The sequence below is a fragment of the Molossus molossus genome, unplaced genomic scaffold (assembly GCF_014108415.1).
Source record: "Molossus molossus isolate mMolMol1 unplaced genomic scaffold, mMolMol1.p scaffold_m16_p_21, whole genome shotgun sequence".
Taxonomy (NCBI): Eukaryota; Metazoa; Chordata; class Mammalia; order Chiroptera; family Molossidae; genus Molossus; species Molossus molossus.
In genome coordinates, this window is record NW_023425357.1 from 47,550,182 (window position 1) to 47,568,493 (window position 18,312).

At 51.4% G+C, this 18,312-nt stretch overlaps 1 protein-coding gene across 1 annotated transcript in view; it reads right to left on the minus strand.

The window, feature by feature from the left end:
• Positions 1–1,633: 1,633 nt before the first annotated feature.
• The window catches only part of TENT4B (terminal nucleotidyltransferase 4B), a 56,371-nt gene continuing 39,692 nt past the window's right edge, over positions 1,634–18,312 (minus strand). Inside the window, exons 4-12 of the mRNA XM_036275355.1 lie at positions 14,548–14,668; positions 13,199–13,306; positions 10,615–10,743; positions 9,701–9,914; positions 7,595–7,721; positions 7,394–7,497; positions 7,113–7,300; positions 5,174–5,341; positions 1,634–4,155 (exon numbers count right to left, since the gene is read on the minus strand). Coding sequence (XP_036131248.1) covers positions 3,979–4,155; positions 5,174–5,341; positions 7,113–7,300; positions 7,394–7,497; positions 7,595–7,721; positions 9,701–9,914; positions 10,615–10,743; positions 13,199–13,306; positions 14,548–14,668 — 1,336 coding nt within the window. The 3' untranslated portion in view covers positions 1,634–3,978. The remainder of the gene's footprint in view (positions 4,156–5,173; positions 5,342–7,112; positions 7,301–7,393; positions 7,498–7,594; positions 7,722–9,700; positions 9,915–10,614; positions 10,744–13,198; positions 13,307–14,547; positions 14,669–18,312) is intronic.

Consider the following 18,312-nt stretch of genomic DNA (forward strand, 5'->3'; position numbering starts at 1 on the left):
AACACCGCTCGAGGGCACGCGGCCGAGGAAGGGGCTCTGGGTGTCAGCCTCTCGAGCCACAGCATCACTGCCACGGTGCAACCTCGCTTCTTAGTGACGCTGAATATCAAGTGGGATATTAAATTTGTTAATAAATGTTAACACGATCCTGCCCATAAATGTCTTAACAGAATGGCAGCTAACTACAGTCTTGAGGTTCACAAGCTGTAAGCCGCTTGCCAGGGATGGCTCCTACCTGTCTGTCCCCACTTCAACGCTGCATCATTCTCTAAACATTTCACTAGACGGACGATGTCACTGATGAAAATTGGGATAAAGAGTAACTATGCAATATAACTTGGCTACTCAGCTGTTCAATAGAGCCATTTATAGAATGTTTTGCTCACAAAACATTTCATGAGAATGTTGCTTTCCGCCAATGCAAACAGTTTAATGAGCTGGGGCAGTAAGAACCGAAGAGTAAGAATAAACTCTTCTGATCATTAATTTTAACATTTTTTGATATTTGTCACAGCTAAATTGGCAATGTCGTTTTTATACTTTAGCATTTACTATTTGGAAAGTAACTGAGAGGCAATCAATTTCCTATCAATATTCCCAATTAGTGACTAGAACACTAAGAAATCAACAGTGTGTTATCATTGATAAAACTCTAGATGAATATTAAAATTGAGATGATATAGCCATAACGAATTAAATTATCAGCAAAGCTGTAGGGATTTTTACAGAGCGACCTTGACAACCACACCCTAGTCACTGGGGGGGCGGTCCTCTGCGGGAGCAGGCATTGTAGTACTGGGCCCTGCAGCTCACAGCAGTCATGCTCCCCAGCCCCCCTCCAGTCCTGGAGACCCCAAGCCTTAGACCCCAGGGACGCAAACACAGCTCCCACTCACCATTACGGGGGGGTGGGGGGGGGGACACATGGAGAGTTAAGACTCTAGAGGAAAACACTATTAAAAACGCTGTCTCCACCACCCATGCTTTGCTCTGTCAAGACTTTACCCAGGAATATCTTAGCCAAGGCAATAACCTAAACATTAAAGGGATGTTCCAGATGTACGTAAGATGGAACACACTCGAAATGGGTAAAACATGTCGTGCGATCACCAATCCTGAAGACTGGACGGCGGCTGCACACGAAACCAGCCGGCCCCATGAGTCAGAGCTGGAAACCACGGGCAACCTCTCCGACAAGACACCGACGCCGAGAACCAGGCACCTCACGGACACCTCAGAACTGGAGGGAAAATGCATTGATCTTTCTCATCCAACAGAACCACTTGGGTTTAGTGCTGACACCTCTGACCCATCAGCACCTCTAAACACCAGCATTTAAACGTCTACTACGACTTCGTAAGGAGCATCAACACCGGCCGGGCGCACACACGAGCCAGAGAAAAGTCCCCGCAGCGCGGCAGAATCCGTGACCAAGTGCCGGAAAGGAAGGTCACGGTTCCGGGTTACGGTTCACGGCGACGGTGGGCTGTGTCTGCAAGCGAAGCGTTTCTGACAGGTTCAGCAAATCTTAAGCATCAAACCTCGAAAAAGTCAAACAGGCAGGAGTCAAACACAGAGATGAAATGTACAAAACAAATGAGAAGGCAAACTAAAAGTTCTTGAAAGTATTTTACTTCGCATTGAAAAATGAACAGCTCCCCACTGTCCACTGCAAGATACAAGTATTCACGAATACAATGCTGGTCGTTTGAGGAAATGTACACGCCTCGATTTCTCCTTCATGCTTTTTCTTTTAGAAAGATACTGTTTACCAAAAAGAAACGTCAGCAGTACAGGAAAAACTATTTTCCCAATAAATTGACGAAAACCTAAGATTCCCAATGGAATCAAGATTATCTTCCCGCTACCACCACCTTGAATAAAATCACATGCTTATTGGAACACTAATATCTGCACCCTAAGAGTACATTCACTTTCAACAATGAGGGTGATTCTTTAAAAAAAACTTCAGTGTGGCCAATGTAACACGATCTCTGCAGGTATTAAGTGTCTGAAGTAGGCAGCTAATACTGAATTTAATTTTATTTTATAAATAATTGTTCCCTTAGCAGTAAACATAAGTCTACACATTCACAATAGTCCTGGAAAATAAATACTGTGATTATGCACACAATATGTTATGACAAACTAGTTTCAAAAAACACAGGCTCGACACCTTGATAAAAACTAATCAGAATAACATGTGACTCTAAAATTTAAAACATTGTCAAAGGAATATCACATTGAACATCTCCCACGGTTTACACAGGTATTGAGTTTCCAGTCCTGGAACACATTTTTCGGTTGTGGATTTAAATACGAACATATTGAAAATTGTTGATTTCAGTGATGATATCAGTTTTGGTCGGTCTTTAGCATTATTTTCTTTATAAAAAGTCGCACTAAGTGTCCATTAATGGTCTGATTGGTCTTCAGTATTTCATAAATGTATATAAAAGAAACTCCTAAAAGCAACCAGTACTTGACACGTCTACACAGAAAAGACCCATCTCCGACATGCTGCCGTGAGCAGAGCCGCACCACCAAAGCTCAGCACAGCGCTGTCACCCACAGAAAGCATTTTCAGAAGGTCACTTACATTCGATCATAGTAATATTCCCAATCGAGCTGCAAACTCAACATGTGACGAATAACAGAATCGTACATCTCGTTTGCACTCAAAGCTGACCACAACCAAAATTTACAGTATGATTGAAACAAGCCAATGTTTAACACAGTTTTAATGAAAGAAAACAACTCCGTGGAAGGAGGGGCGAAGAATGGGATGACGAGAAGTACTTGGTCTTAATAAGGCAATACAAAATAGACCCATTACCAAGGACCGTTTCGTTGTGGAAGATCAACACCACCGAAGCATGAAGTGTAAGAAAATAGTTTGTATGATTTGATTAAAGCTGTTCACAGGTGTCCTCTCCCTCGGGAGCTCAGCACGGACTTGAAAGAGAGGGGAAGGGCAGGCGCAGCCGGGGAGAGGCGCCAGCATGCAGCCCGTGCCAGGGCTCGTGCCCAGGGATGGGACCCGACACGGTGGCCTGTTCTCCCCATCAGAAAAAAAAGAAAAATAAGACCGCAAAGGAAACAAACACAAAGTCATGTAATTGCCCAAGACAACAACACTATAGAAAATGGTTACAAGTTAATTTTTAGAGATGACCAGAGATTTTTCAGTGTTTACACAAAAGTACATAGTACAGATATATATATTTGTTTGTACAAAATAAAATAAATGTCATTTGCCACCATGACTCTTTTCTTGAGGGAGGGAACATTTTTGCAGCAGCAGGTCGAGAGGGTCCTATTAGGTCATTTCAACGCCAAGGACAAATCGAGTAAGAGAACTAATCACGTCCCTACATGTGGATGTTAAGATGACAATTCAGATTATTTTGCAAACTAATCCTGAGAAAAATCTGTTTACAATTTAAACAGTAATGTTATGTAAAAAGTATTAACAAATCCACTATTACAAATATCAATTTCCTATATGGTCATCTATATATACACACAATAAAATGGTAAATATATGCAAAAATATTTAAAAAAACACATGCACAGATCACTTTCCCCTTTGGACTCTGGGCTTCTATGAGATACCGGTTTTCCTCCCACCCCATCCTCCGAAATTCCATTTTCTTCCTATCATCCCACCCACACTGACTACTACTCCCTCTAACTCTGCATAAAGCCAATGAGAAATATATTTATTTTACATTCAAGCTTTAACTCTTAAAACGACCCTGTTGTAGCACACGCTCATCGGATGAGCAGCCTTTCCCGTCTGCGTGCTTTTGTTTCGCAGCTGTCAGTCTTCATGATCCGTTCCGTGGCGAGCTGGGAAACACAGTTGCTAAATCGACATGTGGACAGCACAGGGCTCCTGAACGTGCCCAGGAGTCCCCAGGCACTGTCCTGGGCGTGAGGTCACTGCACCGGAGACAGTCCGCCGAACCACGCCGACTATCTACAGAGGTCTGAGAGGGGGGTGTCCCTCTTGTGTCTCCTCCTTTTGCCATGGAAATACTGATTATTTGATTTGCCTTGATGCTGTTTGTTTGCCATCAGGGCACCATGGCTGGTTGGGGCTGTACCTTGGAAGCCTTTGCTGGAAGAGCGGAAGAGCCGGGCTGGTCCGTGCTGCGGAAAAGGAGGCGGGCACAAGACGTCAGTACCTCGCTGCGCCCCAGCACCCCGACACCCGGCCCCCGGAGCTTTCGAAACCAGGGGGTGCTGCCTGACCTGGTGGGCAGACACGGCACTTCTGGGTCAACGCTCATGCGCTCTGACACGGACCCTGCTTTCCCTGGGGACCCTGAGACGCAGGCCACAGCGTGCCTTCCTCAGGGCAGGTGGAGCCCCTGAGCCAACGCCCCTGGGAACGGCCCCGCGGCTCGAGGCACCGGTGCACCGCCATGCCGGGCCCACCGCCTGCTGTCACCTGCACGCCAACCACCACTTCCGGGCGAGTCTGCTGGGGCACAGTCTCAGGCCGTGAAGGTGAAGTGGCTCCGGCCGTGAGCAGAGGCCTTGGGGACGGTACAGCTCTCGCTGCTGCCGGCGCCCCCGGGCCGCGGTGCTGGGTGGGTGCAGGCCGGAGCCTGTGGCAAGTAGCTTCTCCCTCCCGTGTGATTCATTACCCAGGACAACAACATTCCAGGCAACACAGAAACTCAAAGGAGAGAAGCTCTGCGGCCTTTTACGTCGAGGCTGACGCTCAGCACCGAACGGGACGCTGCGGCCCAACCATCTCAGCACCGGGTCCGGCGGCAAGCGCTCGGACAGAGGCGTGCGCCCCATTTCCAGAGCACATGTGCGAGAGCCGCACAGACAGCTGCACCTGCGCGTGCTTCACGCTCCAGTAACCTTTCGATAACCGGATGCGACTCTGTGCTGAATGTGGAGGAGGGGCGGCGGGCTGGGACACTGGATGAGGACAGCGATGGACTCCCACAAGGCCGTGTCACAGTGCTGCCCCATGAGGACCAAGGACACCCTGTCACGAAAGCACTGTTGTGCTTTGGAGCCTCTTAGGACAAAACAGGGTGGTTGTGAAACCTGGAGTTTTCTCCAAACCCATGATGCACACGTACAATCGGCACGCACGACACTGGACATTTGGTACGAATGCTCACGATGAAAACGCGAGTCCACACACCTGCGATTTGCTGGCGCTGCTGGACATGGTGGTGGTGGCCGGGGCGCTCTGCACTTTCCCACCTGCCTGCGAGGCCTCCACGGACACGTCCTGTGACCCTACTCGGTTCCCGGGGGACGGACGGCAGAGCAGCTGTTTTGGGGTTTTGCATGGTGTCGCATCAGAATCCTAACACGAGTCACATGAGGTACAAGGTGATATATTAATAATTTAGATATTCAATATTAAAAAAGAAAAACAATATCAACTAAGTACCCCCTGGACCAAATTTAAACATTTGGGAGCTTAAGGAAGCACACTGAGGAATTTACAAAACGAACTGCCTGAGTTTTCCCCTAAACATTAAAGTGGCCTCTTTTATTCGAGGGTCTGTAGCCCTTGTTAAGTCTGCTGCCCTTGCCTGCCCGTTCATCAGCCTCGGAGGAGCCCACAGAGGTCCATGCTCACGTGTCTTTATTTACAGAGAACGAGCCATGGTACAGCGGAAAGAGAAGGGCGAGAGTGAGGACCAGCCCCCTCCCTGGATCAGGGTCTCCAACCAGACACAGAACGGTTGGGGCACGAGGCCCCATCTCTGAGATCTGTGATGCTGAATCAGGAAGCCCTCTGCACCCGTGGACTCGGACGTCCCAGACCAGGGCGAGCCCCGCCTGTCTGTGGGCGGAGTGGGCCGTGACCTTGCTACTTCTGCCCTCAGGTCTACCCTCCTCCCGCATTCCACCAGGGTCTGCGGGTCACACACTCAGGCCCTAACCCCCACAGGCCTCTGCTTCCACCCCGCTGTACCCTGGGACAGCTAGCTCAGTGTGTCCTCCACCGCTCTGCGCCAGGAACCAGAAAGGCTCACAGGTCGATTCTGCACATGAGGACTCGTGACTCCATTACAACACATAGTCATCGTCAACAATAAAATTATGTCTTTTCCACATTTAGATTACTTTTTAGGTCACACGCCTCATAAAATCAAAATTCAAATAATGGGTAAGCCCATTTAAGATCTCAATTAAGTACACTCACAATTAACCCTGGTAAGGGAAAGTAACTACAGGTGTAACTGATACTAGAAATTCGATCGGGATGGAGACAGAAGTAGACGAGGGTGCCCGGGGAGGGGCAGGGAGCAATCGTGAGGGGCTGCTAATAGTGTTGTTCTGGAGGTGATGCCAACGCCTGGAAATGAGACAGGTGAAGGCTGTGCAACGCTGTGAATATACTAAAAACCAATGAATTATACATCTTTAAAGGGTAAAGACTATGTGAATTATATCTCAATTGGTAAGAATTAAAATCAAGAAGCTCAGAAACCTTGCTGAGTGGAAGCAGCTTACACCAGAGTATATACACAATGTCCCGCTGAGGTAAAGTCCTGAGAGAACACTGATCTGTAGTATTAGAACACCCCAACATGTGACCTCTGGGGGTGGGCCTGGGCACTGCCCAGTCAGCGTCACCAGGGAACTCTCCAGGGTGATGCCAACAGTCTCTCCCTTGTTAGGATTTGGGTTCTCGTGTGTATGCATCTGTAAAAATTTTGTAAATGTACAATTAACATTTCTTTATGTGTCAATTTTATACCAAGTTTATGGGCTCTGGTTGGTGATGAGCACACTAAGCTGCCCGGGGAGGCACCCTGACCTCTGAGACCTACTTGGAAATGGGTCAGAGAAGGACAGCGCATGGGGGCTGGCATGCACGTGATGGGCAAGTGCAACATGAGGGGCAGAGCCCAGAGGGGTGCGGACGGGTGTTCACTCGCGTTTGTTCCCTTGTGCCGTATGCTTGGAAATTTTACTACGACACTGAGAAACAACACGATCGCTAATGCTGCTAAGATCCCCTAGTCACAAATCGGAAACGGGTCGTCTCCGCCCTCTGATAGCTACCCCAACAACAGGCCTCCAGAGCGGCTGGTTCCGGAGAGCCATGTCTCCATACTTACGACGTCGCTAGAGCTGGACTGTGTGGCGGAAGACGAAGACACCGGACCTGATGAAGAGTTTGAAGAGTGTTTACTAAGAGATTCCGAAGTTTTACTTCTACAGTTTCCAAGGGCTTCATTTTCTTCAGATAGATTATTATTACATTTATCTAACTGCTGAGAATCTACTATCAAGGTAACACCATTTCCTGAAAGAGTGGCAAAAGATTGGAAAACGTTTCTTCCCGTTAAACACACACCATCAGAAAGCCTCCGGCGGCGACCGCGGGCGGGACACTCACCGGCGCATGCGGGCGCGGGCCTGCCCGGCAAGCCCCACTGCTTCGATATCCAGTCCCGGTACGCGGCGACCTCGGCCGTCACTCTGACTATCCTGCCTAGTATGCTGCATGCATTTAGAGAGAAGAGGAGGCGCGTTAATTCCAAGTTAAGAAGCCACAACCAACCTGGACGCACGGGGCTGATCTGAGTGAAATGTTTACCTCTCCGTCTCATTGTTGGGATAGTACTTGGCTATGGGCGACACAGCGTGACTCAGGACCACGTAGGCGTAATCAAAGGCCTGCTTCACTTGCATGGCCCCGTACGAGCTCCTTCCAACATCGTTACCTGGGAAAGAAATGTGCACATCAGACACTAAGCTTGGCTGCTGCCTCAGAGAACTCGGCCTTCACAAGCCCTCGCCCTGGGAAGCGTGCCGACCACGGGCCACTGAGGCTGCGCTCAGAACCTGCGCCGGACCCCTCGACCTCCAGGCTCTCGGCGCACGTCACGAAGTAAGTAGCTGTGACGCGGTGCACCTCTGGCGTGCCAGGGACTGCCCAGACAGCCCTGCAAACAGAAGCACCTGCCTGCTCTCTCCTTAGAGTAAAACCAAGCTAATGTTCTGTTTCCATCAGCTGTGTGAATATCTCCCACACTAAAACATGAGCTCCTGAAAAGCAAGGCCCAGCCGTGGCCGGTTTGGCTCACCGGTTAGAGCATTTGCCTGTGGACTAGAGAGGCCTGGGTTCAGTTCCCGCTAAAGGTACATATCTCGGTTGCAGTTTGTCCCCGGCCCTGGTTGGGTCGTGCGGGTGGCAGCTACTCGGTGTGTCCTTTTCACGTCGATGTGTCTCTCTCTCTGTCTCTCTCTCTTCCTCTCTCTCCCTCCCACTCTATCTGAACAAAAAATGAAAAAATGTCCTGGGTAAGGATAAAAAAAAAAAAAAGCAAGGACCACGTAGCTGAAAACATCTTTGTGTCCTATACATAGGGTAAGCTCCCAAAAAACATCTCAATGAATAAACAACAGGACTATTAATATCCATAACACGGCTCAATAGCCAGAAAAGGCTCTGAAGCGACTCCTGTACCTTTGACTCCCTTCCCTTACTTCTTTTCAAAGTCAACACATTAAAGCATATAACTAAAAGCATTTTCACTGAAGTCTAATAATGCAGAGTTGAAATGCTTTGCAATGATATCAGGAAAAATTACTGCCCAGAAAACCTAGGAGACAAGCAAGCAAACATAACCTCGTGAGCACAGGGGAGGAATCCACTTTCTGTTCCCTTTCAAGCCAACACGGAGCTGGGACAGCACGGGGGACCACACAGAATGAGAGGGAGAGGAAGCTAAAGCAAAAGCAGTTGTCCCTTCGAGCCCCTTCACTCGTGACTCCGAGCTGGATTACTGCGTCACTGCCGGAGGACCCCAGAACCCTCACCGCAAAGCCCTGGCTGAAGACAGCTCACACACAGAAACACATGGTCGCCACAGGGAAAGGGGGTGCCGGAGGGAGAAGAGGGGACAAATGGTGATGAAGGAGGCCTGACTTGGGGTGACAAACACAATACAGAATATAGATGAAGTTATAGAATTGTATACCTGAAACCTACATAATTTTATTAACCAGTGTCACCCCAGTAAATGCAATGAAAAAACAAAACAAAATAAGTCCTGACTGGCAACAGGTTGGAATCGGGTAATGACGACGAAAGAAGATAAATGGCCCTGGCCAGGCCAGTGTGGCTCAGCAGTTAAGAGTGTCAGCCTGCGGATCAAAGGGTCGCAGGTTTGATTCCCAGTCAATAGCATTTACCTGGGTTGCAGGTTCAATTCCTGGTCCTGGTTGGGGTGTGTACCAGAGGCAACTAATCAATGTGTGTGTGTGTGTGTGTGTGTGTGTGTGTGTGTGTTTATGTCTCTCTTCCCCCTCCCTCCCTCCCTCCTTTCCGTTCTCTCTAAAAATCAATGGAGAAAAGGGTGAGGATTAAAAAAAAGAAGGAAGAAAAATGGCTGTCAAACTGGAGGTGCGCACAAACCCACAGCTCACCCACTCTCCTTTGCCATGAGAGTCTAATGGATCCCATGCCTAACTCATCTGGAGTCTGCGACGTGTTTTTCTGGTGTGAGTGTGAGTGTGTGTGTGTGTGTGTGTGTGTGCTTACTTTCATATATTTGCTTAAGACATATTTTGATGAAAAAGAATGCCCACAATTAGAAGTTGATCCTTAATTTTTTTTATCTAAACAGAGTTCCAAGTACAACATGGTGACTACAACACCCTTCCTCTGAATGCCCACAAATTTACCTAATTTCAATACCTGGTTGTAAAGGGTCTTCGATGTAAAGCATCGATGGCCTGTAGCCATCCAGCATATTTTTCTGTACTTCATCTTTGGCCACATATGAACCACCATCCTTTATCCGGATGCCAGTCTTTAAATAATTGAAGTGCCGTCCATATAATTCAAAAAATTCTATTAAGAGAACACCATAGTTTGTATTGGGAATGCAAGCATCTTCCCTGGGATGCAACTAAAAGCAGAAAAAGAAACAAAGAAGTTACATTGGACATCCTCTGCCTTGTCGAGGTGGGCTGACAGATGACCCCTGCCTGCTACAAACAGCTACTGCCCTTCTGGTCCAGCGGCGCGGCCCGGAGGCACTGGCTCTGCTCAGGGCAGAGCAGGGAGGACTCAGGGCGGGAGGCGGGACTGACGCTGCCCAGGACGCGCAGGGCTGGCACAACACATCAGGACGCCACTCTGAGTCACCAGCAGAGCCTCTGCATGTTAAATTTGCAGTGAAGTCTCAAAAACAACAGAACCTATGGGATTAAATATATCTATTTTTTCCCCTAGGGATTTTTAAATTCTTAGTTGGTAAATTACAGAAAGGTACCCAGTTTAAAGGGGAAAGTCATAAGTAATCAAGGGAAGCACGGCAATTAAAAGTTTGATTTAAAATTTTCCGAAACGGTCCCGCTGCTGTGACTCAGTGGCCTGAGAGGTCCTGGTTCCATTCCCGGTCAGGGCACAGGCCTGGGTGGCAGGCTCGGTCCCCAGCAGGGGGCGTGCAGGAGGCAGCCCATTGATGTTTCTCTCTCACATCGATGTTTCTCCTCCTCTCTCTAAAAAAAATCAATAAAACACATTTAAAAAAGTTTCCAAAACGACTCCCCCCGGTTACTGTTTTGAAGGTCAGCGCACCCTCGCGTGTTAGGCCACACACTCACCTGGAGAAAGCTGACCGCCATTAAAAAGAGACTGTAAGAGCCAATTCCACCTGTAAATACTTCATTAAGGTCCCTTTGTAATAAGAACTGTTTCAATACTAAAACCAAGTATGGTAACACAGGATATTTCTGGAAAAAAAAAAAAAAAGTCGTTGTCAACGAACTCCTATGTCAGGACTAGCTCTAAGCGCTGGTCTCAGAGCGTAACCCGGTCCTGCATCACAAACTCTGGCGGAGACGCTCCCAGTTTAAGAGCTGTAGCATGTAAGCCACGGAGATTCGGGACATGGGATGTAGACGCGGCACCCAGGGCTCACTGCAGGACGGAAACACCAGCAACGTACATTTGATGATGCTCATTTATGGCCATCACCGTAAGAGAGCCATGTGTAAGCAGGTAGCAGAAACAGTACAGGACAAGGTCTCAATACATAAAGCATTAAATCGGTGGGATTTTATTTTATTTTAGTTTTTTAATCCTCACCCGAGGATATTTTTCCATTGATTTTTCAGATAGCGTGGGGGGCGGAGAGAGAGAGAGAGAAACATCAATGTGAGAGAGACACATCAATGGGGTCCCTCACGACCCCAACCAGGGCCACGGACTGAACCTCAACCGCAACTGAGGCACCTGCCCTTGACCGGAATTGAACCTGAGACTCTTTGGTCTAAGGGCTGATGCTCTAACCTCTAACCACTGAGCCAAACTGGCCAGGGCAGTCGGTGGGATTTAAAGAACAATTTTCCATAGGCAGCACCCAGCCAGGTGACTAGGGTCCTTCAGGCAACTCTGCGCAGCCCAGGAGCAGCCCCGCCTGCCGGCTTCCACGTGGGCCGGTGACCAGAACCTTCCCTGCTTCAAAGAGGGTGTGAGAGACCTGCGCTGGCCCCCAGGAGTGTGAGCCCGTCTCTCACACAGGCTTCTCGTGAGCCAGGCTGGGGACACGGGGCAGTGCAGGCACCAACCTCTAGAAAGAAGCTCACAGCCATTACCAGGGGGGTGTGGAATTACTAGGGAGTTCCAGGTTCTTCCTGCCACTGCTGTGAACATATACGCTTCCGCAAGAAAAAAAGAAGTGTGCACTTTTGTAAATCACGTCAAAGCAAACAAGCATGATAAATGGAGAAGTGATAATTTTCAAACATTATGGTCGAAGTCAGAAACAGATAGTCTCTAAATGGAGGAAACCCTGCCGGCTGGTGTGGCTCAGTGGACCGAGCATCGTCCCACGGACCGAGAGGTCCCAGTTCGATTCCCGGTCGGGGCACCCAGCGGGGGCGTGTAGAAGGTAGCCGACTGATGTTTCTCTTTCATCAATGTTTCTATCTCTCTCTAAAAAATCAATTAGAAAAGCATACTTAAAAAAAGAAAGAAAAGTATTTTTAAAAATAAATAAATAAATAGCCCTGGCCGGTTTGACTCAGCGGTTAGAGCGTTGGCCCAGGAACCAGAGAGACCCGGGTTCGGTTCCCGCTGAGGGCACGTACCTCGGTTGCAGTTCGTCCCCGCCCCGATGGGGGTCGTGTGGGTGGCAACCACTCCATGTGTCTCTCTCACATCGATGTTTCTCTTTCTCTCTCCCTCCCACTCTACATAAAGATAAATGAAAAAAAAATGTCCTCGGGTGAGGATAAAAATAAATACATAAATACATAATTAATTAATGGAGGAAACCCGTTTGTGCTGATATGAAAAAAACCTCCAAAATATTAAGTTAAAGAAAGAGTATAAGATAATGTACGTACAGGGTGCTATTCTTTTTGCTAAAATTTCAAGAGGAGAATAAGAAAGGTTGACGATGTAAAGCCAGTCTGCCTGTGAGGTATAAGGTGCTCTCCTCTCGCCCACCTTTCCATATTGGCGCCTTTTTATGCCCATTATTCTCAGTTAATAAACATGTGCAGGGAGAAGAACATGTGCACACCCAGCACCTCCAAGAGTGGGATTGTGGACAGGATTCCTTTCTCTTTCTGCTTTTCTGTACTCTGCACATTTATACAAGAATAAAGAAGTTAACATCTTTTCTTATAAAATAGAAGAAGGTGGACCCATAGAGTTGCTAAAGAAATAATAAATGGCCAGAAAAGATGTTCTACATAAACCAAAGCAGTTTGGACATCTTTGGCTCAGGGAGAACAGGGCTGATGAGTCTGAGCACGTGAGATGCCCTGAAGATGCTGACAAATTCTTCCATATCCCGGAAGACAGCGGAACAAGCAGAAATGGACGTGAATCCCTGGGAGACGAGAAGGAGCCCGAGGAACCGCCTGCAGGTGATTTGGGGACTAAACCTAGAGAAGCCGCGGGGAGGCTCCGGCCGAACCCGAGACCGAAAGCAGATGCGGCCCCTCACAGCCCAGCTCCAGCCCTCAGCTCCCTCAGAGCAGAGTTCTCCGAAGCTTCCTCCTGACCGCTCACCTGAGGTCACAGTGTACATTACTCACTACACACACAGATTTGGGGCAAAGTACAGCGCCCGCATGCACACACAGCTGAGAGGGTCTACCAGGATGCCCCCGACAGCACCGCGAGGCCATGCCCCGCACCTAACGGTGTCACTGAACGAGCACTGTGAGCGCTGACCTTGGTGAAATCTTTGATGAGGTCCGCGGCCCTCACGCCATTCTGCACGTTAAAGCTGATGTCGACCTTCACTTCCGTGAAAGAATCTGTTAACTTAATGATAGGCACCTGGAAGAGTAGAAAGGTGACATTCAAATTATTTAACCAAACGACATGACAAAGTCAGGGTGGAAGGTGACCAGACGTGAGGTCCTGCCCACCATGCAACAGGAAGACACCAAGTGTCCTGAACACCGGGCACCACCCCCAACCGCCTTCCAGAGAGTTCTCTCTGCACAGTCAGCATTTTACCCCACACAACGTATCTGTCATTTCCATTGGGTGAGAATTTTGAGATCAAGTGACAGAAACTTTGTTGATGTTACGTACTCTGGGAAAGTTTCCTGCTCGACGTAACATCAAGAATGAGAAGGTCGCCCTGGCTGGTTTTTGCTCAGTGGTTAGAGCGTCGGCCCGTGGACAAGAGAGTCCCGGGTTCGGTTCCCACTAAGGGCATAGACCTCGGTTGCAGTTTGTCCCCGGCCTCAGCTGGGGTTGTGCGGGTGGCAGCCACTCGATGTGTCTCTCTCACGTCGATGTTTCTCCCCCCCACCCCTTCCCACTCTGTCTGAAGATAAATGCAAAAATATCCTCGGGTGAGGATTAAAAAAAAAAAGAATGAGAAGGTCAAGCACATCACCCAACTGTTTCTGGTGAGAAAACTATGAGATGTTGAGTCATGGGTCACTTTGCAAAGAGCCCCAAACACAACCCAGCATGAGAGATAAAAATGCAAGGACGATTCCCAAGTGGGAAAGGACAGAATGGTTTCAGCAGATGCTGGGGTTCTTCACAGAACAAGAACAGCTCAGTATGCACCGTGCAGGGGGAAGTCGAGCCAGCAGACTGCAGAGCCAATTTCCACACCAACAGGCTTTTATAAGAAACAACACACGTTGTTTTGCTTCAAGAAAACATAAGGTGCAAAAACCTAAACTTCTAAAATACACATATTTTAGTTTCCGTGAAAGTTCTTCAATGGCCAGTCCAGATGTAGTTAAGATATGGCTTGATTTACAAGGTTCCATCACATACTAATTTGTCAAGGACAAACTAAGAGCACCCATGTCCCCATAGCTGTCTGACAGACATCTAGGTTTCCATCGATACTGTTCCATAGTAAAATATCTCTGCAGTATCATGTATGATAAAATTGAGTATTTTTTAGGAGAAATGTATGACCAGCACGCGTCCACCTGTGCCACAAAGCTGCGACCAGTGACCAAGGAGGCGGCTCTCCACAGCTACACTCCGAGCGTAAGGCCTGGGGTGTGAGGCCCGAGACTGAGGAGGAAAGAGGGAGAACTCACAGTTGCTTTGTCTAGAACCTTCACTGAATCCTCGTCTGCAACTTTATGTTTCCGGAGAGCTTCTTCCAGGGTCCAGAGGGGGAGGTTCTCCCACTTCCCAAACACCACAAGGTCGATGTCACTAGACACAGAGCACACACCGAAGGGGGTTTGAAGAAGCAAGAAAGTGTAATTGTTTTCCCTTGAGACTCAAGATTGCAGATTAGTGCCATGGAAACCCATCTCTCACCCGCCCCGCGGAGACTGTGTTGGGGTGGTGGCTGTTTCAGAGATGAAGGGGAGGTTGGTGATTTTAACAACAGCCTCCTCTTAGTCACTTCACAAAGTCAGGCCTCAGGAGGCAGGGCGATGGTGAAGCAGAACCTCAGAAAGTATGAGTTAACACTTCTGGTTCATAAAGGGATTAAAGCTTCAGACACTGTGGCTGTGATGAGCCGTCACTCAGATCAGTAAGTGTAAAAAGCAAGATGCCACCACTTGTGCAAACATGAAAAAAACACACCTGCACACACACCTCCTCTCACACACAGGGAGCATCTGGGAGAAAGTGCACACTGCCCAGAGGCCCCTCTGCGGGAAGGACATGCACACTGCCCAGAGGCCCCTCTGCGGGAAGGACGTGCACACTGCCCAGAGGCCCCTCTGCGGGAAGGACGTGCACACCGCCCAGTGGCCCCTCTGCGGGAAGGACGTGCACACCGCCCAGTGGCCCCTCTGCGGGAAGGACGTGCACACCGCCCAGAGGCCCCTCTGCGGGAAGGACGTGCACACCGCCCAGTGGCCCCTCTGCGGGAAGGACGTGCACACCGCCCAGTGGCCCCTCTGCGGGAAGGACGTGCACACCGCCCAGTGGCCCCTCTGCGGGAAGGACGTGCAGACCGCCCAGTGGCCCCTCTGCGGGAAGGACGTGCAGACCGCCCAGAGGCCCCTCTGCGGGAAGGACGTGCACACCGCCCAGAGGCCCCTCTGCGGGAAGGACGTGCACACCGCCCAGAGGCCCCTCTGCGGGAAGGATGTGCACACTGCCCAGAGGCCCCTCTGCGGGAAGGACGTGCACAACCGCCCAGTGGCCCTCTGCGGGAAGGATGTGCAGACCCGCCCAGAGCCCCTCTGCGGGAAGGACGTGCACCACTGCCCAGAGGCCCTCTGCGGGAAGGACGTGCAGACCGCCCATGAGGCCCCTCTGCGGGAAGGACGTGCACACCGCCCAGTGGCCCCTCTGCGGGAAGGATGTGCAGACCGCCCAGAGGCCCCTCTGCGGGAAGGACGTGCACACCGCCCAGTGGCCCCTCTGCGGGAAGGATGTGCAGACCGCCCAGAGGCCCCTCTGCGGGAAGGATGTGCACACCGCCCAGAGGCCCCTCTGCGGGAAGGACGTGCACACCGCCCAGTGGCCCCTCTGCGGGAAGGACGTGCACACCGCCCGAGGGCCCCTCTGCGGAAGGACGTGCACACCGCCCAGAGGCCCCTCTGCGGGAAGGACGTGCACACCGCCCAGTGGCCCCTCTGCGGGAAGACGTGCACACCGCCCAGAGGCCCCTCTGCGGGAAGGACGTGCACACCGCCCAGAGGCCCCTCTGCGGGAGGACGTGCACACCGCCCAGAGGCCCCTCTGCGGGAAGGACGTGCACACCGCCCAGTGCCCCTCTGCGGGAAGGACGTGCAGCACCGCCCATAGGCCCCTCTGCGGGAAGGACGTGCACAACCGCCCAGAGGCCCCTCTGCGGGAAGGACGTTGCACTACCGCCCAAAGGCCCCTCTGCGGGAAGGACGTGCAGACCGCCCAGAGGCCCCTCTGCGGAAGGACGTGCACACCGCCCAGATGGCCCCTCTGCGGGAAGGACGTGCAGCACCGCCCAGAGGCCCCTCTGCGGGAAGGACGTGCACACCGCCCCAGAGGCCCCTCTGCGGGAAGGACGTGCAGACCGCCCAGAGGCCCCTCTGCGGGAAGGACGTGCACACCGCCCAGTGGCCCCTCTGCGGGAAGGACGTGCAGACCGCCCAGAGGCCCCTCTGCGGGAAGGACGTGCACACCGCCCAGAGGCCCCTCTGCGGGAAGGACGTGCAGACCGCCCAGAGGCCCCTCTGCGGGAAAGATGTGCAGACCGCCCACAGGCCCCTCTGCGGGAAGGACGTGCACACCGCCCAGTGGCCCCTCTGCGGGAAGGACGTGCACACCGCCCAGTGGCCCCTCTGCGGGAAGGACGTGCACACTGCCCAGAGGCCCCTCTGCGGGAAGGACGTGCACACCGCCCAGTGGCCCCTCTGCGGGAAGGACGTGCACACTGCCCAGAGGCCCCTCTGCGGGAAGGACGTGCACACCGCCCAGAGGCCCCTCTGCGGGAAGGACGTGCACACCGCCCAGTGGCCCCTCTGCGGGAAGGACGTGCACACCGCCCAGAGGCCCCTCTGCGGGAAGGACGTGCACACCGCCCAGTGGCCCCTCTGCGGGAAGGACGTGCACACCGCCCAGAGGCCCCTCTGCGGGAAGGACGTGCAGACCGCCCAGAGGCCCCTCTGCGGGAAGGACGTGCACACCGCCCAGAGGCCCCTCTGCGGGAAGGACGTGCACACCGCCCAGTGGCCCCTCTGCGGGAAGGACGTGCACACCGCCCAGAGGCCCCTCTGCGGGAAGGACGTGCACACCGCCCAGAGGCCCCTCTGCGGGAAGGATGTGCACACCGCCCAGTGGCCCCTCTGCGGGAAGGATGTGCACACCGCCCAGAGGCCCCTCTGCGGGAAGGATGTGCACACCGCCCAGTGGCCCCTCTGCGGGAAGGATGTGCACACCGCCCAGTGGCCCCTCTGCGGGAAGGATGTGCACACCGCCCAGTGGCCCCTCTGCGGGAAGGACGTGCACACCGCCCAGTGGCCCCTCTGCGGGAAGGATGTGCACACCGCCCAGTGGCCCCTCTGCGGGAAGGATGTGCACACCGCCCAGTGGCCCCTCTGCGGGAAGGACGTGCACACCGCCCAGAGGCCCCTCTGCGGGAAGGACGTGCACACCGCCCAGAGGCCCCTCTGCGGGAAGGATGTGCAGACCGCCCAGAGGCCCCTCTGCGGGAAGGAGCTGGGGATAGAGGTCAGACCAGACTTTTCACTGGGATTATTTCTGTGCCCTTTTCAAATCTGAATTATGTGACTGTACCAACTATTCATAAAATGTAATTACATTTTTTTAGAAAGAATGACTCAGGGTTTTGCTGAAGCCCAGAACCTAAATAAGGAAAAATATTAATGAACTCGAAGTTGAATGTTTTATGGCTTCTCTAGGCCTGGGCCTGCAGGGGGAGAAGGGAAATGTTCAGGGTCCATCCACTTCCATACGAGTATTTTTGGGTCAAGAATCAAATTCAATTCCACAACAAGATATATACTTGTCACCATACTATGCTGTACATGTCACAGTTTGTTAAGAGGATCAGTCTCATGTTACTGTTCTTACCACAGTAAAAACAAACACTAAACCATGATGGAAGGTTCTTCCTTCCTAAAGACCAAAGCAGCTCAATTCTTAGAGAACAGGTATCCACTCCTCAGGGCAGCCTGACCAGCCCCAGAAAGGGCCCCCAGCTGAGGGCCCAGACAGCCCTCATTCAAGAGACGAGGTAAGTGGGTCTGAGAAGGTGGAGTCCTTCCTCAGCAGACTCGGCACGGAATTTCTGGGTCAGGATACTGGACAGCGGCAGCAGTGCGAGTTCTCAATTGGAACGTGAGAGGCCTGGCATTGGACCCGGCACGTGTGAGCGGGTTACAGGATGGCGC